Source organism: Panthera tigris, chromosome F2, assembly GCF_018350195.1.
Source record: "Panthera tigris isolate Pti1 chromosome F2, P.tigris_Pti1_mat1.1, whole genome shotgun sequence".
NCBI classification, from domain to species: Eukaryota; Metazoa; Chordata; class Mammalia; order Carnivora; family Felidae; genus Panthera; species Panthera tigris.
The window spans coordinates 48,466,220-48,488,099 of NC_056676.1; the positions used below are offsets into that span (position 1 = coordinate 48,466,220).

Consider the following 21,880-nt stretch of genomic DNA (forward strand, 5'->3'; position numbering starts at 1 on the left):
TGGAGAGATGTGGGACACTGTGCCTGGATAGATAGCCTCTGGGCCTCAACCTCCAACCCTCCCGGAAAGTCTGAGAGCCTCTCAGATCATTTACATGAATCACTTTCCTACTTTAATTCACTGGAGTCCATTTCTGTTGCTTGTAGCTGAGAACCCCGACTGAGGCAGCATCTGTAACTTCCTACTCAACAACTTGCCATCTGTCCTCTGTTCCCACCACTCTTAGCCTTCCCTGAAGTCATCAAGAACCTCCTGCTGGCACAGTCTCTGGCTTTTTTTGGTTCTGTACCTTTTCCTGGTGGAGGAGTGTAATAAAGGACACAGTGCACCCATGGCTACCCTACGTAGGGGATCTAGGGGAACAAACACCCGACCTCAGTGTGTTGCTGCAGACCCCCTCCACTTAGTAGCTAGCGGTGCCCATTGGCAAACCCCACTAGAAGCCAGTGGACAAGGGAGCCTTGTTGATGTGGTTCATTCAGGACAGTGTCCTGGGACATGGAACAGGGAGGGGAGGAGGGGAGAGTGAGGGTGGGAGGGCAGAAGGAATGTATCCAGCATGCAGGGCATGTCCACTGTCCTAGGTTCTCTAGAAGCAGAGCCTGAGATGGGAATTTTATGCAAGTGACTGCTGGAGACACTGCTCCAAGGAGAACCGTGTGAGGGAGAGAACAAGAGAAGAAGGATGGGCCAGGGGAAGGAGCTGGGCAGAGATGTGGTTTCAGGATTAGTCTAGTCTCAACCTGATCCAATGGGTTGCTTTGGAGCAAAGGGACAGAAATTGTCCAGCTCAGAGGCAAGGGGGCTGGACTGTTGTACCCACACACACACTGACGAACACTTTTAGTTGATTATTGGCCGTGGAATTTACCTGATATAACTGGCCAGGCCTCTCCTGGTAAGGGGGCTTGGTCAAGGGGGCTTGGTCCTTCGGTCAAGGACAAGCCTTAGGAGAAGAGGGCAGCCATGAGCCGTTAGCCACCAACATCCACCACAGCTAGGGGATGGATGCAGCGACCGGGTGGGTGGACCTGGGTGGGCTCCGATAGCATCTGCCAGAAGGATATGTATCACCTTGTTAACAGGGGATAGCTCTGGGTGATGGGATGGAAATCATTCTTCCTTTGTGCTTTTCTGTAGTTTACAAATTTTCCAACATTGATTCTGTTATTTTTTGAACTAGAAAATGCACGTTAAATTAAATTCATGCAGCAAAATCACCTGGTTTATTGCAGGCAAAAGTAACAGTAAATGGCCCCATATTCCTGCGGTGACATCTTGACCGCACCAGGCAGATGATCCCCGCTCACTATTAGCAATGCAGTCCTAAAGCCTCGCCCTGTTTTTCTACTTGTCATCAGAGCTTCTCTGCTTAGTTACCAGGCTCAGTGGGCCAGTCCTTTAGCACTTAACAGGTGCCAATTGTATGGCTCATAATCAAGTATGTAATTAATGTGGCTAATGGAGAGGGGCACCGGGAGGAGACAAGACAGCTGGGGTTGGACCATGAATAATAATAAGTACAATGTATGTGCCAAACATGTGGGAACCTTTGTATATGTTATCTTATTTCATCCTTACAACAGCCTATGAAGTAGGAATTGTTATTCCTATTTAATCAATGAGGAAGTCCTTGGATTGGGGATTAAGAAACCGGAGTTCTAATTTTTGATCAGCCATCAATAAAAACTGCAAACACTGGACCAAATGAATGGTTTTCGAGCCTCTGCTGAGATGCCCGGGGAGTGGGGGAGCTGCTGAGAGGGAAGGAGTGGCCGTTTGTATCTCAGCCACAGCAGCTCTGCCGTGATCTTTAAGTATTGGCAGGACCGGCTTCAGGGTCTACCGAGCTCAGAAGGGATTCTGTGCTTAGGATTTAATGCTCTTCAGCGTTCTGGAAATTTGTAATAATTTTATCTTTTATTCTGTGGTTTGTAAGTGAAATCCTATAGAACAGTGGAGCTCGTGCCAGGGGCTTGGAGCTCTGACTCATGCTTGGGTCCACTTCCTGTTGTCTATCTGCCTCCCTCGGATGTGTTCTCCACCACCTGCTCTTGGCCCCTGGTGCCCTCAGCCTCCTTTTTCTGCCTTAACCTCCTCTTCCTGGGTTAGCAACTGGGTTGCATTGTCGGGGGGAGAAGGAAGGGAGCCATGTTCCAGGGCCTCTAAGTCCCACAAGGGCCTGACCAGGAGTATGGGGTCAGAAACATGTCCTGAAGGTGTTAGATAAGAGGGTGGCCATCCCCACACAGGCTGGAAGCACCATACTGCATTCAATGGATGCTCTTATGTACCCTCAACCCAGATACCAGGTCATGAACAACATAGAAAATGGTAACATTTTTAAAAATTTTTTTAAGTTTACTTATTTTTGAGAGAGAGAAACAGAGAGAGAGAGAGAGAGAGAGAGAGAGAGAGACAGAACATGAGCAGGGGTATGGCAGAAAGAGGGAGACACAGAATCCGAAGCAGGCTTCAGGCTCTGAGCTATCAGCACAGAGCCCGATGCTGGGCTCGAGCCCACAGACCATGAGATCATGACCTGAGTCGAAGTCGGATGCTTGACTGAGCCACCCAGGCCCCCCGAAAATGGTAACATTTGTATATCCCACTGTCATAAACAGTCAAGGTAGTACTGGCTAGCCTTGAGTCCCACTCAGGTGCCTCAAGAGCTGAAGGCAGTTCCACCCTAGACTTAGGTAGATGGGGTCTCTGCCTTGGTCTTGTGTTCCCTTTTCTGCCCCACCCCACTTGGCCCCACTCTTTCCTAGATAACAGGGTAAGTTATCCAGGGGCCAAGGGGACATACCTGCCAAAGCCCGCAGCCCTTCTTCAGCATCAGTTGCTTTCCCTCCCCCAGTCCAATACAAACAAATGTGTGGTCTCACTGTGCATGACTAATACATAGCTCACACCACTCGGGACTCACCGTGTGAATCCGACAGCCCTAGAACTGGTCCATCCGCCATTAAGTCAGAGAAGTTCAGTCACCGTCAGATGTTCCCAGCAACAGAAATTTCTAAATGCTTGCATTCAGTTTATATACTTAAGGCACAGCAGACCAGTAACAACAGTTTGGTCCCTGGATCACACGGAGAAGCTCTGTTCTAGATAATTCTATGGGTGCCGAGACGCTGGGATTACCAGCCCAAATCACACCGAGCCTGCTTCCAGGTTTTCATGGGCCTCTTCTCCTGATTCATTCACTCCCCTGGGCCAAGGGGCAGCTGCTCACAGAGAGCAGTAGAGATGGAGATTGAATACGTGTGCTTGGGGTGTCCATACGCATGCGTGTGAGGCCCTTTTGGCATAGGATGGAAGGGGGTATGGAAAGAGAAGGGGAATAGGCTGCCAGCTGATGGAGGAAGGGGCCACAAGGATTTGGGGCAAGAATCCATTTCTCTGCACATCTGGAACACATCCACGGGGCCCCCTCGTCCTACAGCCTGCCAGTCAGGAAACTCTAACAACCATTTTCTATTGTGACTTTCAATGTTTCGAATTCTGATTTCTATCCCATGGCCACAGCTGAGGGCCTCTTGGGTTTTTGTAGAGCAAGTGGGTGACATGTGGATGTACGTATGTGTTCTTTGGATCCCTGCTTCCTCAGGTTTGATGGGACTGTGGCCTCATCAGCTCTGCCTAGTCAACCAGCCCTCCCTCTCATTGTGTACCAAATAAACTGTGCTTCTGATGTGTGCTTCTTGGCAAATAATTTCTCAACAATCTAGGAAAGGATTTTTTGGTTTTTCTTAAGTGTGATTAAAAGCGAACCCAGGCTAACACCCCAAAAGAAAGATAGGCAAATGACTTGACAATTAAAACACACACACACACACACACACACACACACAATTAGCCAATAGGCACACAAATAAATATGGTATCTCTACTAAATCAAGAAGTGTGAATCCAAGCAATGAGATACTTTATTTTGCCTCTTAAGTTGGCAAAGATGAGAAAAAAAAAAAAAGAATGAAAATATTCAGTGTTTTGTGAGGGTTTTTTTTTTTAATTTTTTTTTTTAACGTTTTATTTATTTTTGAGACAGAGAGAGACAGAGCATGAACAGGGGAGGGTCAGCGAGAGGGAGACACAGAATCTGAAACAGGCTCCAGGCTCTGAGCTGTCAGCACAGAGCCCAACGCGGGGCTCAAACTCACGGACCGCGAGATCGTGACCTGAGCCGAAGTCGGCCGTTTAACCGACTGAGCCACCCAGGCGCCCCTGTTTTGTGAGGGTTTGAGTAATATTGCCATTTCATATACTGTTGGCAGAGGGCAGTAGGGTAATTAGAGAAAAATTCATAGAGGTAAATCTGGCAATGCATCACAAAAGACTTTAAAATGTGCAAATCCTTTGAAATCTTGAAGACACTGTTTCATATTTTCTTACATCCCCTGGTAGTTGATAGTAAGTCTAATGTTGGGGCGCCTGGGTGGCTCAGTTGGTTAAGCATCCAACTTTTGATTTCTACTTGGGTCGTAATCTCACGGTTTGTGGGTTCAGGCCCCACACTAACAGGCTTTCTCTCCCTCTTTCTCTGCCCCTCCCCTCCCAAAATAAATAAATAAACTTCCAAAAAAAAAAAGTGTAATGTTAATCTCATTCTTGTTTCGTTTTTTTTTCATTTTTTTCCCCCTCTTCTGAAGCTTTTCTCGTTAAATAATGGTGTTTGAAGTTTCACTCAGCTCTGTCTGGGTTGGGTTTTTCTTTGTATTTGTCTCGCCAAATGTTTGGTAGGCTGTTTCAATTTGGAGTTCCGAGCGCCTAGTCAAGATTAGATCTTTCTGGCAAGCAGCCCCTATCCTGAAGCTGTCAAGGGGACCTCCAAGAGTTGCTTCATTAGAACAGATGGTGCTCCTATCTCCTGTCACTCACAGAATTCCAAGGGATCTAGGAGCTCTGTGTCATGAACTGGGGCAAAGACCCAATGTTGTGACAAAAGATCCTCCTATCACCCCTGGCACGCAGGAGATTACCAGGGTTTTAGGAGCTCGATGCCAGGACCTGGGGAAAAACACCACATATGTATTTCTTATTATATCCCAATATCCCACCTCACAGCCTGCTCTGTCATCGCTGACTGGCCTCGGCTGGTTGCTGCTGGCCTTTCTGTGGCTGTTACAGAGCCTCTCCTGGCCTCTTGTCTCCCACCTGGTATCTCTCCCTCGTGCTTCCCGGACCACCTTTTCTCTTTTCAATCAGATACTCTCCATCCATGAATTCCTCGATGTAGCCCTCTTGCTTCTCAGTGAGGCTATTTATTTAAACCTCACTCTATCATTTCTTGGCATTTGTCACGGAAGGAACACATGCTCAGTCCAACGTCTTGAGATGGAATTAAGCTAAAAAAAAAAAAAACAACTCTGTATAACCAGTAATGCCACTTGTAGGATTTATACTAAGGAAATAATTAAGAATAAAGCTTTAACCCCAAGGAATTTCAACCACAGTAACATTTATTGTGAAAACAAATAACCAAACTAGAGGGGATTGAATAAATGGTGATACAGGGGCACCTGGCTGGCTCAGTTGGTTGATCGTCCGGACTCTTGATCTTGGGGTCATGAGTTCAAGCCCCATGTTGGGCATAGAGCTTCCTTAAAATAAATAAATAAGTGCATACATACATACATACGTGAAAACACATCCACACGATGGCAGACTCAGTGTGTGAAAACTACTATGGTGGAACACTTAATTGCATGGAAGAATGCGATTGATGGATTGTTAAGTAAACGTTTCAGGTTACAAAATTATTTTAAAGTCTCGTTTTTGCTAACACACACACACACATATTCTTTCAGAAAAGGGTAGCTCTGCATGGTGGGATTCTGAGGACTTATTTTCTTCTTTGCGGCTTCCCCCCCCCCCACACACACACACTCTTGGGGCCTGTTTACAGCAGCTGTCACGGGTCATCCTCTGCTTCTCTCCCCAAGGTGTGCTGGAAGATGGACTGTCCTCCAACGGCGTGCCCCGATCGACAGCCCCAGGTGGAATATCCAACCCAGAGAAGAGGATGAGCTGTGGGACCCAGTGCCCGAATCCCCAGAGCCTCACCTCAGGCCCTCTGACCCAGAAACAGAATGGCCTGCGGACCACGGAGGTAGGTGACAGCCACAGAACCCACTTGGGACCGGAGAAAGGGGAGAAGCTTGCTTCAGGCCTGGGCCACACTGAGATGGTACCCAGGGAAGGAGCAGTGACGGCTCCCCTTGCTAGTGGAAATTCTCCATGCCCCCCGTGTGAATATTGTTGCAAAGAAAATAGCAGGACCCCACTCCACCCTACTCCCTGCCTTGAGGGTTGCTGTGTTTTTTTTTGAATCAGGGGAAACGGGCCCTTGCTAGCTGCACTCTCAAGAAAAAAACGTGTGTTTAAATACAGCTTTGCTCAGGATCTCCTCTATATGCATCCAGAAGAACCTGTTCACGAAGCGTGCATCTTTATGCACCTGCTTACCGCAGTATCCCCATTCAGATTTACAAAACAAGTTTGAGTGTTAAAAGCAATCCTTGCTAGGCTTGGAAAATGTCCTCCTCAGTTCCTAAAAGCATTCTTTCGATTCATTCATGTCGTGTTCTTCCACTGAGTGCCATCTGTGTGCCAGGTGGTGTTCTGATGCCAAGGGTCCGGGAGTGGAAAGGGCACACGTGCCCTTTGCTCTGAAGCAGTTGCCAGTTCTAATGGGCTGAGGCTGGGGAGTCAGACGATACAGAATAAACGAACAAAGGCTTTATCGATTTGAAATAGTGCTGTTTATTTCAAGCAAATAGAAGGCCACTAGGAGGGGATAGCAACCCCTCTGTTTAACACAGATGCCACCCCACGGTTCAGATTGCTTTCCGAAGGGTGATGGGGACAGCTAGTGGTGCTAATCGCTGCGAGCAACGGCATCTCATGTTCCGGGCCGCTCTCCACTTCTGGCCCATCAACAAAGCCATAGCTTTCATATTTCCATTCCTTCCGGTCCCTGCCTTGTGCCTGGTGTTAACAGGTGCTAACTTGCAAAAAGAATGTGACAAAAACGGTCTTTTGCAAATGAGAACAGTCTCCATAGAGAGCTCTTTCTCTTTCTCTATTGCACCTTGACTTCCTCCAGTCCCTTGGGACCTTTGTGACATCTCAGCATCTTAGTAATCATCGCCTGGGTCTCCTTCCCCCAGCTCCTTCCCTGAGCTCAATAAGAACATCAGAGGAAGTTCTTAGCTGCTGTTCTCTCCTGCTAATTAATTATTGTTCGGGAACTCTGGGCTGCCTCCAAACCTTTGCTCTCGAATGTGCCATTTCCTCAGGCTTAGGATTTTTATTTTGCTCCCCCAGAACTATCTCCTCAAGTATTTAGCTAAGGTAGAAATGTGTATGTGGATACAGCTCTGAGCAGATGAAGCTTGGGTGTGTGGCTGGCCTCCCAATGAGCCTTCGAGTCTTCAGAAGCTGCGTCGTTTTGAGTTGCTTTATTGTTCTTGGCAAAGTGGCCAGACTGTGCTGAAGAACTTCGCCGGTGTCTGGACTGATTCTCAGCTGAGGAGCTCCCTCCTTGAGCCCTCTCCTTCTGCTCCCCCCGCCCCTACACCCAGTGACTGACTGTTGGCAAGGCTCGGTCCAGTCCAGAGACGATGGGTGAAGCCTCGCAGAAATGGCTGTGGCCAGAGAGGGAAGCCTGACCCAGAAAGGAGGGTGGGACAAGCCCAGAATTCCTCCTGCATGGCAGTAATATGAGATACAGGAGAAGAGTTTGGAAAGCAAACAGGAGTTTCTCTTAGGAAAACAAAAACGTGTCATCAAGAGGAAGGAGGGGACAAGAGAAACATTGAGGGAAACCAGGGAGGGAGAGCTGTGAGAGGGGTACTTGGATGCACATTCTAGTTGAAGCCTGGGTAAAGGAGATAATTTAGCAGTACAGGGATATTGAGGGTGTGTGTGTGTATGTGTAGGTGTGCATGCCCCTGCTGTGTGTGTCTGTGTCTGTGTGTGTGTGTGTGTGTGTGTGTGCAGTGACTTCCACTACCTCTATATATGCATCCATATACTGGCTACTACCTTACATAGATGAAGAATTACAAGACTAACTGTTCACCTAAGGGTCTGCAGAAGAACCAATTCGATTAGAAGACTCTCAGGGCAGAGACCGCCTGATTCTTTGCCCCCCTGAGCCTACTTCAGGGTTACGCACCTAGTATGTGCTTCCTAAGTACCTGTTGATGGAATGAGACTGGCCTAGTACTTCACGAGAATCAGAAAGGTTTCCCACAGCCCCACTCCCACCCAGCCGCCCTCCGGCGCCACCGTCCTGTGATTGATGGCTGTTCTGTGGGATCCTGTGCTTTTTCTCAAGCAGGTTCTGCTGCTTTCCTAGTGTTTGATCTACCTGAGGATCAAGTTGAAGAGCAACACCCCTTTTGGCACTCACTACCTGTTAGATATAATCCCCTACGATGAGTAGCCTAAGTGAGTACCTTGTGTGGGGCTGTGGTCTGCACAGGATTTGCTGCAGGTCTGGAGGGTTCTGAAGAGTTTTGCCTGAGGGGTGATCTGACCCCTGCCTTTGGAGGCTATCTTCCTGGCCCTCGGTGGAGTTGCTGAGATCAAATGTTTCCTGATGGGGGCGCCTGGGTGGCTCAGTTGGTTAAGTGTGTGACTTTCGATTTCAGCTCAGGTCATGATCTCACAGTTTGTGAGTTTGAGCCCCACGTTGGGCTCTGTGCTGACAGTGTGGAGCCTGCTTGGGATCCTCTTTCTCACTCTCTCTCTGCCCCTCCCCTGCTTGCATGCATGCTCTCTCTCTCAAAAAATAAATAAATAAACTGTTAAAAAAAAAGTTCACTGATGACCTCAAATTAATGCCATGAAGCAGCAAATAAAATCCCAGAATTTGGGAACAGCTAGATGTTATTGTCTGTCTCCCTTTAATGGAGCTTCACTGAAAAGAAGAAAAATGTCTTGAGTTGTAGCTGACAAGCCTTGGTCTTGTATCTTTTGGGAAGGAGAAGAGGGAGCTGATATTTTCAGAGTGTCTGCAATGGTCCACACACACCGCATATGGGATCATCTTACCCCTCACCCAGGGGGAAGCGGCAGCATTTCCCTCTAGGCAAAACAGGCTCAGAAAGGTTAGGTACTTGGCCAGCATGGCACGGGGAAGAGTGATTTGTCTGTGTTGGACTTCAAACCCAGGTCTGTCTGCCTCCAAATCCCATGTTCTTCATTCCCATTACCAAAAACAAAATGGTGGAGAATCCAGAGTAATTTTTAGCCGAGTTGTAGGAGGCTGGATGCGGGACCCAGGACTACCATCTTTAATTCAACCCACCCCCTATATTGACATTGGCCTTGGGCAGATCACGTTGGCTTAAGTGACTTCTGCTGCCTCATCAGGAAAGGAAGCACAGTACCATTTCTGGCCGTCTCTCAGGGATGGTGCAAGAAGTAATCAGTTGTAAGCATAATGCAAACACTGTAGGAAAGTTCTAGGGCAGGGCAGTACAAACAAGTGCTGTTCCCAGGACATTTTTTTCTCTTTCTTTCGGAAGATTTCTTTTCATACGTGTGTTCATCAAGTTATTTGTTGGGTGTCTATTATGTGACAGGCACTGAATTATATTCTGGGGATACCACGGTGAACACAACAGATTGGGTCCCTACCTTCTTGAAGTTTATAATCTGATGAAGATATAGAAAACACATAAGTAAACAAGCAAATATGTAATCCAAGCCGTGGTTAAAGGCCAGGAGGGAAGTAAAGAACCCTGGGAGAGAGACTAGGAAGGCCCTCAGCTCGTATATGCTTCGAAAAGCCCTGAAAGTTTCCACAAGAAATCCTTAGCTGTGGTTACCCCTGGTGAAAGCACAAACATGGCCGGAGTGTGGGAGCGATGTTACTTTTCATTGTACCCTTCTCTACTCTTTGAATTTCTTTTACCGTAATTATGGATGGCTTTTATAAATAAAAAATACAGTTATACTGAAAAATTGGTGTCTGAAAAATCATAATCTTGGTAAGCCTTGCTTTTCTTCATTGTGTGTGAGGAAATGCGGAAAGGTTTGTGCAGTATCCTGTGGGGTATAGATATATTTGTGGAGTCAAAGGAAAGTTGAGAACACCTGTATTCCCATTTGGGGGGAAAGTGAGAAGAAAGGGCTGAGCAGACTCAGCCGCACCCCTGAGCCCAGGCCTCCCGGAACAACCACGCAGCCCCCGCTTTCACGGGGAATGTCGTTGTCTTCTAAACCCCTAGAGAAACAGTCCATCTGGGTTTGAGGCTGCCAGGAAGTTATCACAGTCAATCTGGTTCCCCTTGAGAAATGGCAGCCAATAAATTACTTTTAATTAAAGAGGCAGTACCAAGAGGACTAAAATCCATGATTCACAGAATTCTACACCTGCAGAAATTAAAATGAGGCAGAGGGAAGAACAGAAAAGCTGTAAAACTGAGTGAGAATCAAGAGGTGGCCCATTAACAAGAGTCAGTGGTGATAAAACTCACAAAACAAGAATTTTAGAAGTGGAGGAAGGATTGCATTAGCAGACAGCCACAAAAGAAAAAGGTGCCAAATAGATTTCTCTCATCACTGAGTTGGGAACCAGAAGATTTTTTTTTTTAAGTCAGTAATTGCAATTGGGACATGTTTTCTTTTCCTTTAGTTAAATAAAGGGAGTGGGATGTTAAATAAAAAGGTTTGGCTGGCTGAGAACCACATCAGAGAGAAAAATATCTATAATACAAAATGTCAGAGGTTCTTTTTTAAATGTTTGTTTATTTTTGAGAGAGACAGAGGCAGAGTGCGAGTAGGTAGGGACAGAGAGAAAGGGAGACACAGAATCCAGAGCAGGCTCCAGGCTCCGAGCTGTCAGCACACAGGCTGACACAGGGCTCGAACCCACGAACCACGAGGTCATGACCTGAGCCGAAGTCTGATGCTTAACCGACTGAGCCACCCAGCGCCCCTAAAATGTCAAGAGGTTCTGAGGACCAAAATGGGACAATTGTCCCACATACCCACATAGCTCTTCTCTTGTAGAAGGGCAAAGTAACTTCTCAGGGCTTCTAGAGAAAATAATCTGGCATTGTAGCCCTCTTTCTCATCTTCTTTCTCCCTCTCCTTCAGGCTTGAAATCTGAGATTTCCAACTTGTAACTAGATTACAGCAACGACCGACCTCCTGAATGTCTGTGCTGCTGTAAAAGGGGTGGACGCCTTTCTGCTGATGCCTCAGACTTGAAAGCTTCTCTTTTATAAAACGCTTCCAAGAGAATGCACTGTTGTTCTAATGTTTAATTACCAATACAGCATAATTGTTTGAAAGGGACTTGTTTGTGGCTTCGAACCTGTATCCGTCTTTGGAGTAAAGAACTCTAGTGCCTTTTATCCAAACGTATAACCTTGCAGAGGTGTTGTCCTTATTGTTTGGACACAGGAGTAGCAAGAGCCATAGTTTAGGTAGAATAAGAAGGCTTTCCATTTAAATTTAGTATGTTCGACATCACCGTTTTGCAAATAGAATTAATGTTAGCTATAACTGGGGTGACTGTTCTGGTTTGCAGCGGCCTGAGCAGGCTCCCAGAATGTAGGACTTTCAGTCAATTTGGGGCAAACCAGGGGAAGCTGGTCACCCTATTAATGCTAAGTGATATGCTTAATTCTCTCAAAAAGCCTCACAAAGAATCAGGCATTATCTCCCCATTTTTCAGGTAAGGGAACTGAGACTCAGAGGTGAAAGCAACATGTCTTGTGACAACTAACTGGTGACAAAGCCTTGCCCTAAGTCCAGGTCTGTCTGACCCCAAAGCTTGTGCTCTGAACACCACCGCTAGGGCAGGCTTCTCTGGATATAGATTTAAGAAGTTGCAAAAAGAAGGGGCGCCTGGATGGCCCAGTCGGTTGAGCAGCCAACTTGGGCTCGGGACATGATCTCACAGTTTGTGGGTTCGAGCCCTGTGTCGGGGCTTGCTGCTATCAGCACAGAGCCCGTTATCGCAGATCCCACTTTGGATCCTCTGTCCTTTCTCTCTCTCTGCCCCTCCTCTGCTCTCTCTCAAAAATAAATAAACATTTAAAGAAGAAGAAGAAGACGAAGAAGAAGAAGAAGAAGAAGAAGAAGAAGAAGAAATTGCAAAAAGAAAAAAAAGAAATTGCCCCACTGTGCTTGAGATTAAAATCATACAGGGGCACCTGGGTGGCTCAGTCCGTTAAGCGTCTGACTTCGGCTTAGGTCATGATCTCGTGGTTTGTGGGTTCGAGCCCTGCATTGGGCTCTGTGCTGACAGTTCAGAGGCTGGAGACTGCTTCAGATTCTGTGTCTCCCCTTCTCACTGCCCCTCCCCTGCTTGTGCTCTGTCTCTGTTTCTCAATAATAAATAAACATTTAAAAAATTTATAAAGTCATACATAGTCTGTGGCTGTTCTGGGAATGACTATTTTGTAGCCTTGGACTCTCTACTTAACCAGGCTAGGAAATTAAGAATCATCCAACTATTAAATTTTTGCTTATATTTTTAAGGTTAGAGAAGCAGACTGAATACAGAGCAGAGCATTTTCTGGGTATAATCTTTAATAACCTTTTGTGAAATCTTGCCAGTAAATCTAGAGGAAAGTAGTTGTACCATTTGGAAAGTTTACATTTCCGTTCTGGAAAGCTCTCTGACTGCCCACCAGTTTGAGAGGAATGCTGCCGTCACCTTGGCTCCTTTCAAATACAGCCTCTGTGTCTCTATTCCATGCCAAAGTCCTCAAAGCTTGTGTGCAATTGCACCCCAAATGGAAATCAGATGGAATCAGCTTCAGGATTGCCACACTTTTCTTTAGGAGAAACCAAATTGGGGGTGGGACTTTATGGGTTCTCTGCTTTTAGCGAGAAATAAACCCATCAAAGTCAGTGCTAGCCCTGGTGCCAGTTCAGGCTTTGGAAGAGCTGAGTTGTAAGACTGAATCCTTAAACAGCATTGACTTCGGGTCGTTAAAGCAAGGGGACATTGACAAATGCAGTGTGTTCATTCATTCATTCACCCACTAATTCAGCCAAACCTAAATTGAGAACCTGTTCCATCTCAGATGGTAATAGGCACTGGGAACATGAAGAGGAAAACAGTAAAATCCTAGCTCGTGAAATCAATGGGTAAGACTCAAATTGCATATGGTCAATATTATCCCTTAAATACCTCTTAAATCACCCATAAAGTGACTTAGGTCAAGTTCCCTAGAAGCAGAACCTACGATGAGGATTCTTGTGCAAGCAATTGATTGAAAGAGTACTCTCAGGGTGCCTGAGTGGCTCAGTCGGTTAAGCGTCCCAATTCTTGATTTCAGCTCAGGTCATGATCTCACGTTTCACGAGATTGAGCCCATGTCAGGCTCTGCACTGACAGCACAGAGCCTACTTGGGATTCTCTCTCCCTCTCTGTCTACCCCCCCCCCTCAAAATAAATAAACATCAAGGAAAAAAAAAGAGTACTCTCAGGTGAAGCCCATATGGTAATAAGGGAAGCAGGATGGGGCAGAGGACCCAGTTCAGCAAATATGTGAGCTCTGCTGAATCCCTCAGGGAGCCTGGTCCCACAGGGGACTCTGGAGCATGAAGACATCATAGATTTATATCCCCTTGAGGCAACATGGCCAGCCTTTTATATCCCCAACCATCAGACATGGGCTTTGGGCTGTCTCCAGGAATTAGTGTGTGACCTCTGTGGCATTTCTGAGCAAGGTGGCTCTGATCAGATGAGATGTCATCTGATCAGACAATTCTTAAAAACTGGGTGCTGCTGTGGACAGTTAGCAGACAAAACTCACAGCATCTGGGGGTATGGATGCACCAGGCACGTAAAGAGAATCTGGAGGGGGCGTCTCCAGCAGCTACCGCACAGGATGTATGTGACATGACACAAACTACCTATCATTTGTTAGTAAATTAACCAGGCCGATTTATTTTTCTCCAGTGGTGCACTAGTCCACCATTTCTTTGGACGCCCTACAGCTGAAGTAGTTGGCTTGTATTCGGGGGCCATATTGTATTAAAAACACGCATCCGTCTGCATCCACGCCCGGCGGGGAGACTCTCACGCCCTGGGAGATGCTTCCTCAGATCTGAGGCTGACTGTGTTTTCCAGGAAGCAGATGCTGCGATGTCATTATACAGGATGCTCATTGGGAAGTGCCCTGTCAACCCCTGCGGAGGGGAGGGCCGGAAGCAGGAGTGGGTAGAGGAGAAGGTGAGCCAGAGGCAGGCCTAGCAGAGTAGCTGCAGCTGAGCCCGCCCCACAGGGAGCTCTGGAGCTAAGTGGCTGCTCAGAGCCGGCCTGCTTTGTACCAAAATGGCCAGGCCTTTATACCCCGCATTGGGCCACCCTGGCAAAGGCATGACCCGGGGTGAGGGGGCTTTCTGCAGCTGAGACACCCCAAGGGGACAGCTCGAGTGATTCACTGACTGCGCTCCCAGCAGCTAGGCAGCAGGGCTCCCTGGACTGGGATTGGGCAGCACATATCTCTGTCTACCACGGAGATGACTCAACAGGACCCCTCTCGCGCTTGCTGCAAGCATACAGTTGAGCGGAATGGACACAAAATCACTCCCCACTAGGTTAAAGTTTACTCGTGAGGTGGAGCACATAGGGTACAAGAACCTACAGTTTAGTCAATGTTTTAGTATTTAATATGAATTCTGGACTTTGATCATTTTATCTTCACTTAGAAGCAAATAATTTATCTTCCTTTTTACTTATACTTACTGAATCTTTTTTGTGTGTGTGTCAGTTTTATTTAGCAACAGGCATTATTTGAGAACCTTAATTCATGACCTTATTTAATCCTTACAATAATCTTGTGAGGTAGGTCCTGTTGTTATCCCCCATTTTACAGGTGAGAAAACTGAGGGTTAGGTTAGAAAAAACTTGCTCAGGGGTGCCTGGGTGGCTCAGTTGGTTAAGCATCTGACTCTTGGTTTCGGCTCAGGTCATGATCTCATGGCTCTGTGGGTTTGAGCCCCACATCAGGCTCTACGCTGACAGTGCGGAACATGCTTGGGATTCTCTCTCCCTCCCTCTCTCTCTGCCCCTTCCCCACTTGTGCTATCTCTCTCAAAAGTAAATAAATAAACTTAAAAAAAGAGAGAGAGAGAGAGAAAAGAAAGATTCTATGATGAAAAGGAAATATTTAAAAAAGAAAAAACTCACGCATAGTGAAATTATCTAGTCGGTCTTTAACCACAAGCCTGTCTGGCTCCAAAGCTCAACTCCTTAACTGCTTTACTAAAGCCGGCTGTGAAACCTTTCACACTAGCCCTTGATGGACCCTCGCTAATTAATGCATTCATTCAACAGTGTTTTACTGAGCATGCCTGATGCCAGGCTCTGTGCTAGGTCAACATGAGAGTTTCAACAGAGAAAGCTTTGAAAAGGAGGACATGTGCATGTGTTCCTGTGGGTCGTTCTTCTTGCCTGTGTGTGCGCACGTGTGTGTAGCAATCTCAGGAGATTAATGCAAACCGGGATGTGTTCTGCTAACTCAGTTCATGATGTTAACCTTTCTAACAGGCTAAAAGAGACGCTAAGCGAATGTCTGCAAAAGAAGTCACCATTAATGTTACAGACAGTATCCGACAGGCGGACAGAAGTCGAAGAATCACGAAGAACTGTGTTAACTAGCAGGAGCGTTCGGCTAGCAGCGCAGATGGACAACTCTGGTGCCCTCCCCCTACTGGAGCCCATCAAGGAGCCTTGAAGAAGCGGGTGGCCCCTGCTGAACGTGAGCGCCGCTGAGTGCCCTGAGGGACCGTCTTGCCAGGCAGCGAACGGCTGCCTGGGCTGCGGGGACTTTCTCGGCGCCCTCCTCACCACAGAGCTGTACTGGCACAGTGCTTGCACATGGTGATACGCTGCAGTGACCGTGCCTCTCTGCAACCCGTGCGATGCGGTCTGACGTGGCCGTGGTGAGCGAGAGCCACGGGCGGGTTTGTGACACGGAGAAAAGTGGACGGAGTGCGTTTCCTGGGAGAACGACGCGCATGTGGGCTCTAAGCCCCGCTGGCCGTGGCGGTGTGCACTCTTGCGGGTCGGCCTGTTCCTTCGTTCTGTCTTTCGGAAGGAAGCCCACCATCGGAAAGCTTACCGTGTTCACTTAACAGTCGTCTTCCGCCCACCTGTAAACCCAGATGTAGGAGAGACCGAGAAACAGGGAAAACCCCTGTGACACCCGTCTCCTTAGCTCAGTACGAGACAGATTCAGAGATCCAGTGTCACACAAACTAACCCTGCCCGCGCTCACAGCATGTTTTGGGAGGTCTCTGTGATGCAGTCACACCTGTCTCTCATCTGCCTTCAGTGCCCCCCCCCCCCATACAGGTGTCTGTGTTTGCCCACGTACCGCAATATCGTGGTCACCGTGGTCAACACATCCGACCGGGACGGCCCTCAGGGCTCAGCCAGACATTGCATTTCAGAGCGTCCCAGTTCTCTTCGCTTGTGCTCTTGAGTGTCTGTTCTCTCCAGTTGGGTCATTTGCAATTGTTAATCAAAGCGTAGACACTGCTCGCAAGAGGCAGATAATCCAGAACATACTGGCAGCACATACGGCCTCCCTCCGGCCTCTCGTACACAGCACCAGGCCTACGGCTACATCGTGTGCTTTCTGTGAAGGAATCGCTTTATTTTTTTTTATTTTTTTTTTAACGTTTATTTATTTTTGAGACAGAGAGAGACAGCATGAACGAGGGAGACGCAGAACCGGAAGCAGGCTCCAGGCTCCCAGCCGTCAGCCCAGAGCCCGACGCGGGGCTCGAACCCACGGACCTCGAGATTGTGACCTGAGCTGAAGTCGGACGCTTAACCGACTGAGCCACCCAGGCGCCCGAAGGAATCGCTTTAGAAAGGCAGTGCCGAGTTGATGTGCCATCACATTGACCGACGTGCACCGTGTTAGAAATCAGAGGCAGTAAAAAAAATATTTTGATAGATTAAAATTATCTAACCTTTCTTTACACGTGTTAAGGTGGAAGCATCTTCCTCCAAAGTAATGTAGCATAATTTTAAAGGATTGTTAACATGCCTGGACTGGGAAAGGTAGGACTAAAGTTGTACCAAATGATACCAATAAACTCCATGTTTAGCAGAAATGGGCAGCCTGATGGTGTCTGTTTATGTAATACGGTCCAGAGAAGTGACATGTAGGTTAACATTTAGAAACTTGGCCTCATTAGTTGTCAATTTTGTTATTCCTCAAACACAAGCACGGCCTCCCTCCCTTCCTCCCTTCCTCCCTTCCTCCCTCCCTCCCTCCCTCCCTTCCTTCCTCCCTCCCTTCCTTCCTTTTCTCCTTCTCTCCTTCCTCCCTTCCTCCCTCCCTCCCTCTCTCCCTTCCTTCCTTCCTTTTCTCCTTCTCTCGTTCCTCCCTCCCTCCCTCCCTCCCTTCCTCCCTTCTCCCTCCCTCCCTCCCTTCCTTCCTTTTCTCCTTCTCTCCTTCCTCCCTTCCTCCCTCCCTCCCTCCTTTCCTCCCTCCTTCCCTTCCTTCCTTCCTTCCTTCCTTCCTTCCTTCCTTCCTCCTTTTGTAGACTGTATTCATTAAACATTGAATACCAGCCCTACACCAGGCACCTTGCAGATGCTAAGAGATTTTGAGTCTGGCCAGTCACCCTTGTATATGCTGAATCTGACAATGGACTTTATAACTAGGGGACTAACTTAGACCCTAAAATGTAGGGTATGTTGTGAATTCTCACTTTTACATTCAGGGTAGCTTTCTCTCCTAGACCGGATCTGGGTGTTCTCCTAATCACTCACTGCACAAGCCTCTTTACCATACACAAAGCTACAGTTTTCCCAAACCTCTATCATTTTGATTCTTTGAGAAAGGGCTTTTAAAGAACTTCATGTTCTGAAAATTAAATAGTAATAATACAATACAAGCAACATCTGTGGCTCTGATGTCCCCACTGGCGTTACTCAGCAGGAGCCCCCAACTGCCAAAGGTTGGCAACAATCCTGCAAGTTCAAGGGCTCATTGGCGTTACTCAGCAGGAGCCCCCAACTGCCAAAAGGTTGGCAACAATCCTGCAAGCTCAAGGGCTCATTCTCCTAGGCACATGTGTCGTATCTCTGTGTGGGGTGTTCCTTCCCCAGCATGCCCCTGTCCGTGGGTCGTGGACTACACCAGTTTCTCTCTACAGCCTTGTTTGTGCTTCATGTAACTGTTGCACCTTGCGTGGAATGCATTAACTGGAGAGGGTATCTCTGTTTTATATAGAAACAATGTCTCACTTCTGGGGGAGAAAGGAATGAGGGGCATATATGATCTGCGCCTCCCTGGCACAATCTGGATTTCACAAAAAGGTAGTGATCAGAAGTTAAACCGTGTTACTGGAAATTCACCTGCAGTTTTTTCCTGTGTGTATGATACAAGAACTGATTCTCACTATTCTCTTAACATAATAACACTTTCTATTGCAAAGTTTGTGTCAATAAAGTCATCAATTTCAAACATATAGACGATACAGAGAGTCTTTACTGGAACCTTCAATTTATATTTAGAGCTATTTAGATTTTTTCTTCTTTGATACAAAGGTCATATATATATATGATCTCTGTGAACCCTTCATAATGCTTAATGAAGTAGGTAAGGAGAACTCTATTCTCTAGTTTACAATTCTTAAAGTATTTATAGTCATTTAACTAGTAAGCCATGCAGAAAAGATTCAAGGGAGGGAAGTCTGCCTGCAAACCCAGTGGTTTTTCCAACACGTGGGGTGGTGTCTTTCCTGCCAACAAGGTCTGACGTGCCTGGGAGACCGAGCTATTCTGAGGGGAATCATCACTGAGCCTGAGAGGAAGTGAAGCCCCAGTCTGAGAGGGTAGCAGCAGTGACCGAAGAGGGCTGGAGAGGGCTTGGGGAATTCGGATCTAACTCGGGCTTCCTTATCCCTCCAGAGAGGGTGACCCTGACCTAGTGTGAGAGAGCACTTTCAGTGAAGGTCAGAAAGAAGAGAGACCTCACGATCGAGAGGAGACTGGAATTGCAGCCATCAGAAGAGCTAAGACCTCAAGGTGAGAGAAGCCACGGCAGCCAAGGACCTCCCTGATCTGCCCAGGCCCCACGCACTCCTTGGGAGCACAGGCCAAGGACCGTATCTCCTCACCCTTTCCCGCTGCCACCTCCACAGTGCCCCCCCTCCCCCCAGGCCACCTGAACACACTCCTGTCTGGATTCCCGGTCCAAGCCCTGTTTATGACCCTCACCACCCCCACTCACCGACTAGCCCAACCTGCCACAGAAATGTATGGCATCCGTATTTGCTCCCCTAAGCAGGGTTCACAAAACCTCTCCGCTGAACCAATTGGCAGACATGCTTCATTTGTCTGTCATGGTGTTAAAACCCGAGGATTTCACAGAAAAGGCCAGCTCTGGCGGAGACTTGTCGTTGAGAACTCCAATATCCATTCTCCCCTTCTTTCTTAGCTGGCCACATGTCCACTCAGAAGAAAGATTATACTTTCCGGCCTCCTTTGCAGCGAGGAGTAGCTGTATGATTTAGTTCTGGCCAATGAAATGAAATAATAGGCCACGAAGCTTCCGGGGAATCTTATAAAAGAATGGTCAGGTTCTTTCTTTTCTCCTTTTCCTTCCTGCTCCCTGGAATGAGGAGTAATGGCTGGAGCCACAGCAGTCCACTGGGTCATGAGGGAACCTTGGAAATGGAAACCATGCTGAGCGGGGCAGTAAATTAGAAGTTTAGGTCCCTCATTCCACTGAGCCTACGTGAGTCCAGGACTACACATCCCAGACCTCTTTTTTGTGAGAGAGAAATACACGTCTACCTCACTTAAGCTACTCTTTCAGGTCAGTACTCCCAGCCGAACCCAATTCTAGCTGATGCAGAAACTTTCCATCTTCTTTTGAAAGCTCGGGAGATGTGACACCCCTGGGCTCTTGTTGCCACTCAGACACAGTTGGCTGGAGCTGATAAGGCCGCATTAGTCGAAGTTATGGGGGTCTCTAGATGGTCATGGCCCCCGCCACTCATTGTGGCTTACACACAGCTTACAGCCTCCAGATTGGTGGTACCTGCCTGAGCCCTTTGGCATTTGCAACCCCTGCGCCAGACTGTGTTCTCATGTTCTTTTCAGGAGTCGTCAAAATACAGAAGGTCCTTTTCCCCATCCCACCAGTCTGGGAAGCCAGTCTCATGAGAACTTTCTGAGGAGACAAGTTACAAACGTGACTTCATATTTAAAGTTGTGTATTCACTCACCCTGTCGTTTCCTCCCTATGTGTTTATCAAGAAGCTTCGAGATGTCAGAAGTTGTGGTACAGTGAGGAATAAGACAGACCTGGCCCCTGCCCGATGGAGCCGACATTCTAGTAAAGGAAGCAGACAGCAAAAACAAACTAAGAGAAATAAATTATCGCAATAATTGAAGATGGTGATGACTGCTACGAGAACATTAACAGGAGAATGGACTGGAAGGAGGCCAGAATGCAAGCAGGAGACTACTTAAGAGATCCCTGCAGTGGCCCTGGTGGGGAGACGTTAGTGGCAAGGAATAGGGGAGTGATTGTGAAGATGGACAGAAGTTTCTATTTTGGAAATGGAAACATAAAGATTTACTGATGGAATGGGTGCAGGAAATGAAGAGAAGAGAGAAATCAGGATGATTCTTAAGTTTCTGGTTTGTTCAACATGGTTCTTGGGTAAGACAGGGTACGACAGGGTGAGAGAAATGTTACTGTTTGCCCCACCCGGGCTCTCTTTCCCAGTTTCTCATGCAGTGAACTCCTAAACTATTCAGCAGTATTTATGTCTCCTTAAATCACTTCAGATTGTGAGGCTCCTGAGTGGCTCAGTCAGTTAAGCGTCCAACTCTTGGTTTTGGCTCAGGTCATGATCTCATACTTTTGTGAGTTTGAGCCCCACATCGGGCTCCATGCTGACAGGGCAGAGCCTGCTTGGGATTCTCTGTCTCTCTCTCTCTGTGTCTCTCTCTCTCTGCCCCTCCTCTACTCACACTGTCTCTGTCTCTCTCAAAATAAATAAGCAAATAAACTTAAAAAAAAATTTCTTTAGATTGTTCTCCCAAACCATCCCCCATGGAAGTTCCACCATAAAAACCAATGTCAGAAGGAATGTATCCTTAATTCTCTAGGAATAGGGGAACTATCAGAAGACCCAGACATGATCAGGCAATGGATCACTCACATTTTTTTTTTTAACGTTTATTTATTTTTGAGAGATGAGAGAAACCAAGCACAAGCAGGGAAGGGGCAGAGAGAGAGGGAGACACAAAATCTGAAACAGACTCCAGGCTCTGAGCTGTCAGCACAGAGCCCGACGTGGGGCTCGAACCCATGAACCGCGAGATCATGACCTGAGCTGAAGTCAGTTGCTCAACCGACAGAGCCACCCAGGCGCCCCATCACCCAGATTTTTTAACCCAGCAGAGAGCTATGTCTGGGCACTTCCTGCCAGGCTGAGCTTGGCAGTTTCAGTTTCTTAGCCAGGACTTTTCCAGGTAGAACTCCATTTTATTTAAAAAAAAATTTTTTTTTTGGTAACGTTTATTAATTTTTGAGAGACAGAGCACAAGCAGGGGTGGGGCAGAGAGAGAGGGAGACACAGAATCCAAAGCAGGCTCCAGGCTCTGTGAGCTGTCAGCACAGTTCCCAACGCAGGGCTGGAACTCACAGACTGTGAGATCGTGACCTGGGCCAAAGTCAGAGGCTTGACCGACTGAGCCACGGAGGTGCCCCAAGAACTCCACTTTAAAGAAAAAAAAAAAAATAGATGCATAACATTGCGCCTTCTGCTCTGAATAACCTTTTTCGTCACTTTTCCATGTGCCGGGGAGATAGCCCCAAATTTTTGTTTGCCTTTTTATTTTACTCCATTATCCACA

General features: G+C 47.3%; 1 protein-coding gene across 1 annotated transcript in view; it reads left to right on the forward strand.

Annotated features, from left to right (window-relative positions):
* Nucleotides 1-16,686, forward strand: part of BAALC (BAALC binder of MAP3K1 and KLF4) — an 80,405-nt gene extending 63,719 nt beyond the window's left edge. The window contains exons 2-3 of the mRNA XM_042972993.1: nucleotides 5,946-6,112; nucleotides 15,533-16,686. Coding sequence (XP_042828927.1) covers nucleotides 5,946-6,112; nucleotides 15,533-15,643 — 278 coding nt within the window. The 3' untranslated portion in view covers nucleotides 15,644-16,686. The remainder of the gene's footprint in view (nucleotides 1-5,945; nucleotides 6,113-15,532) is intronic.
* Nucleotides 16,687-21,880: the final 5,194 nt, after the last annotated feature.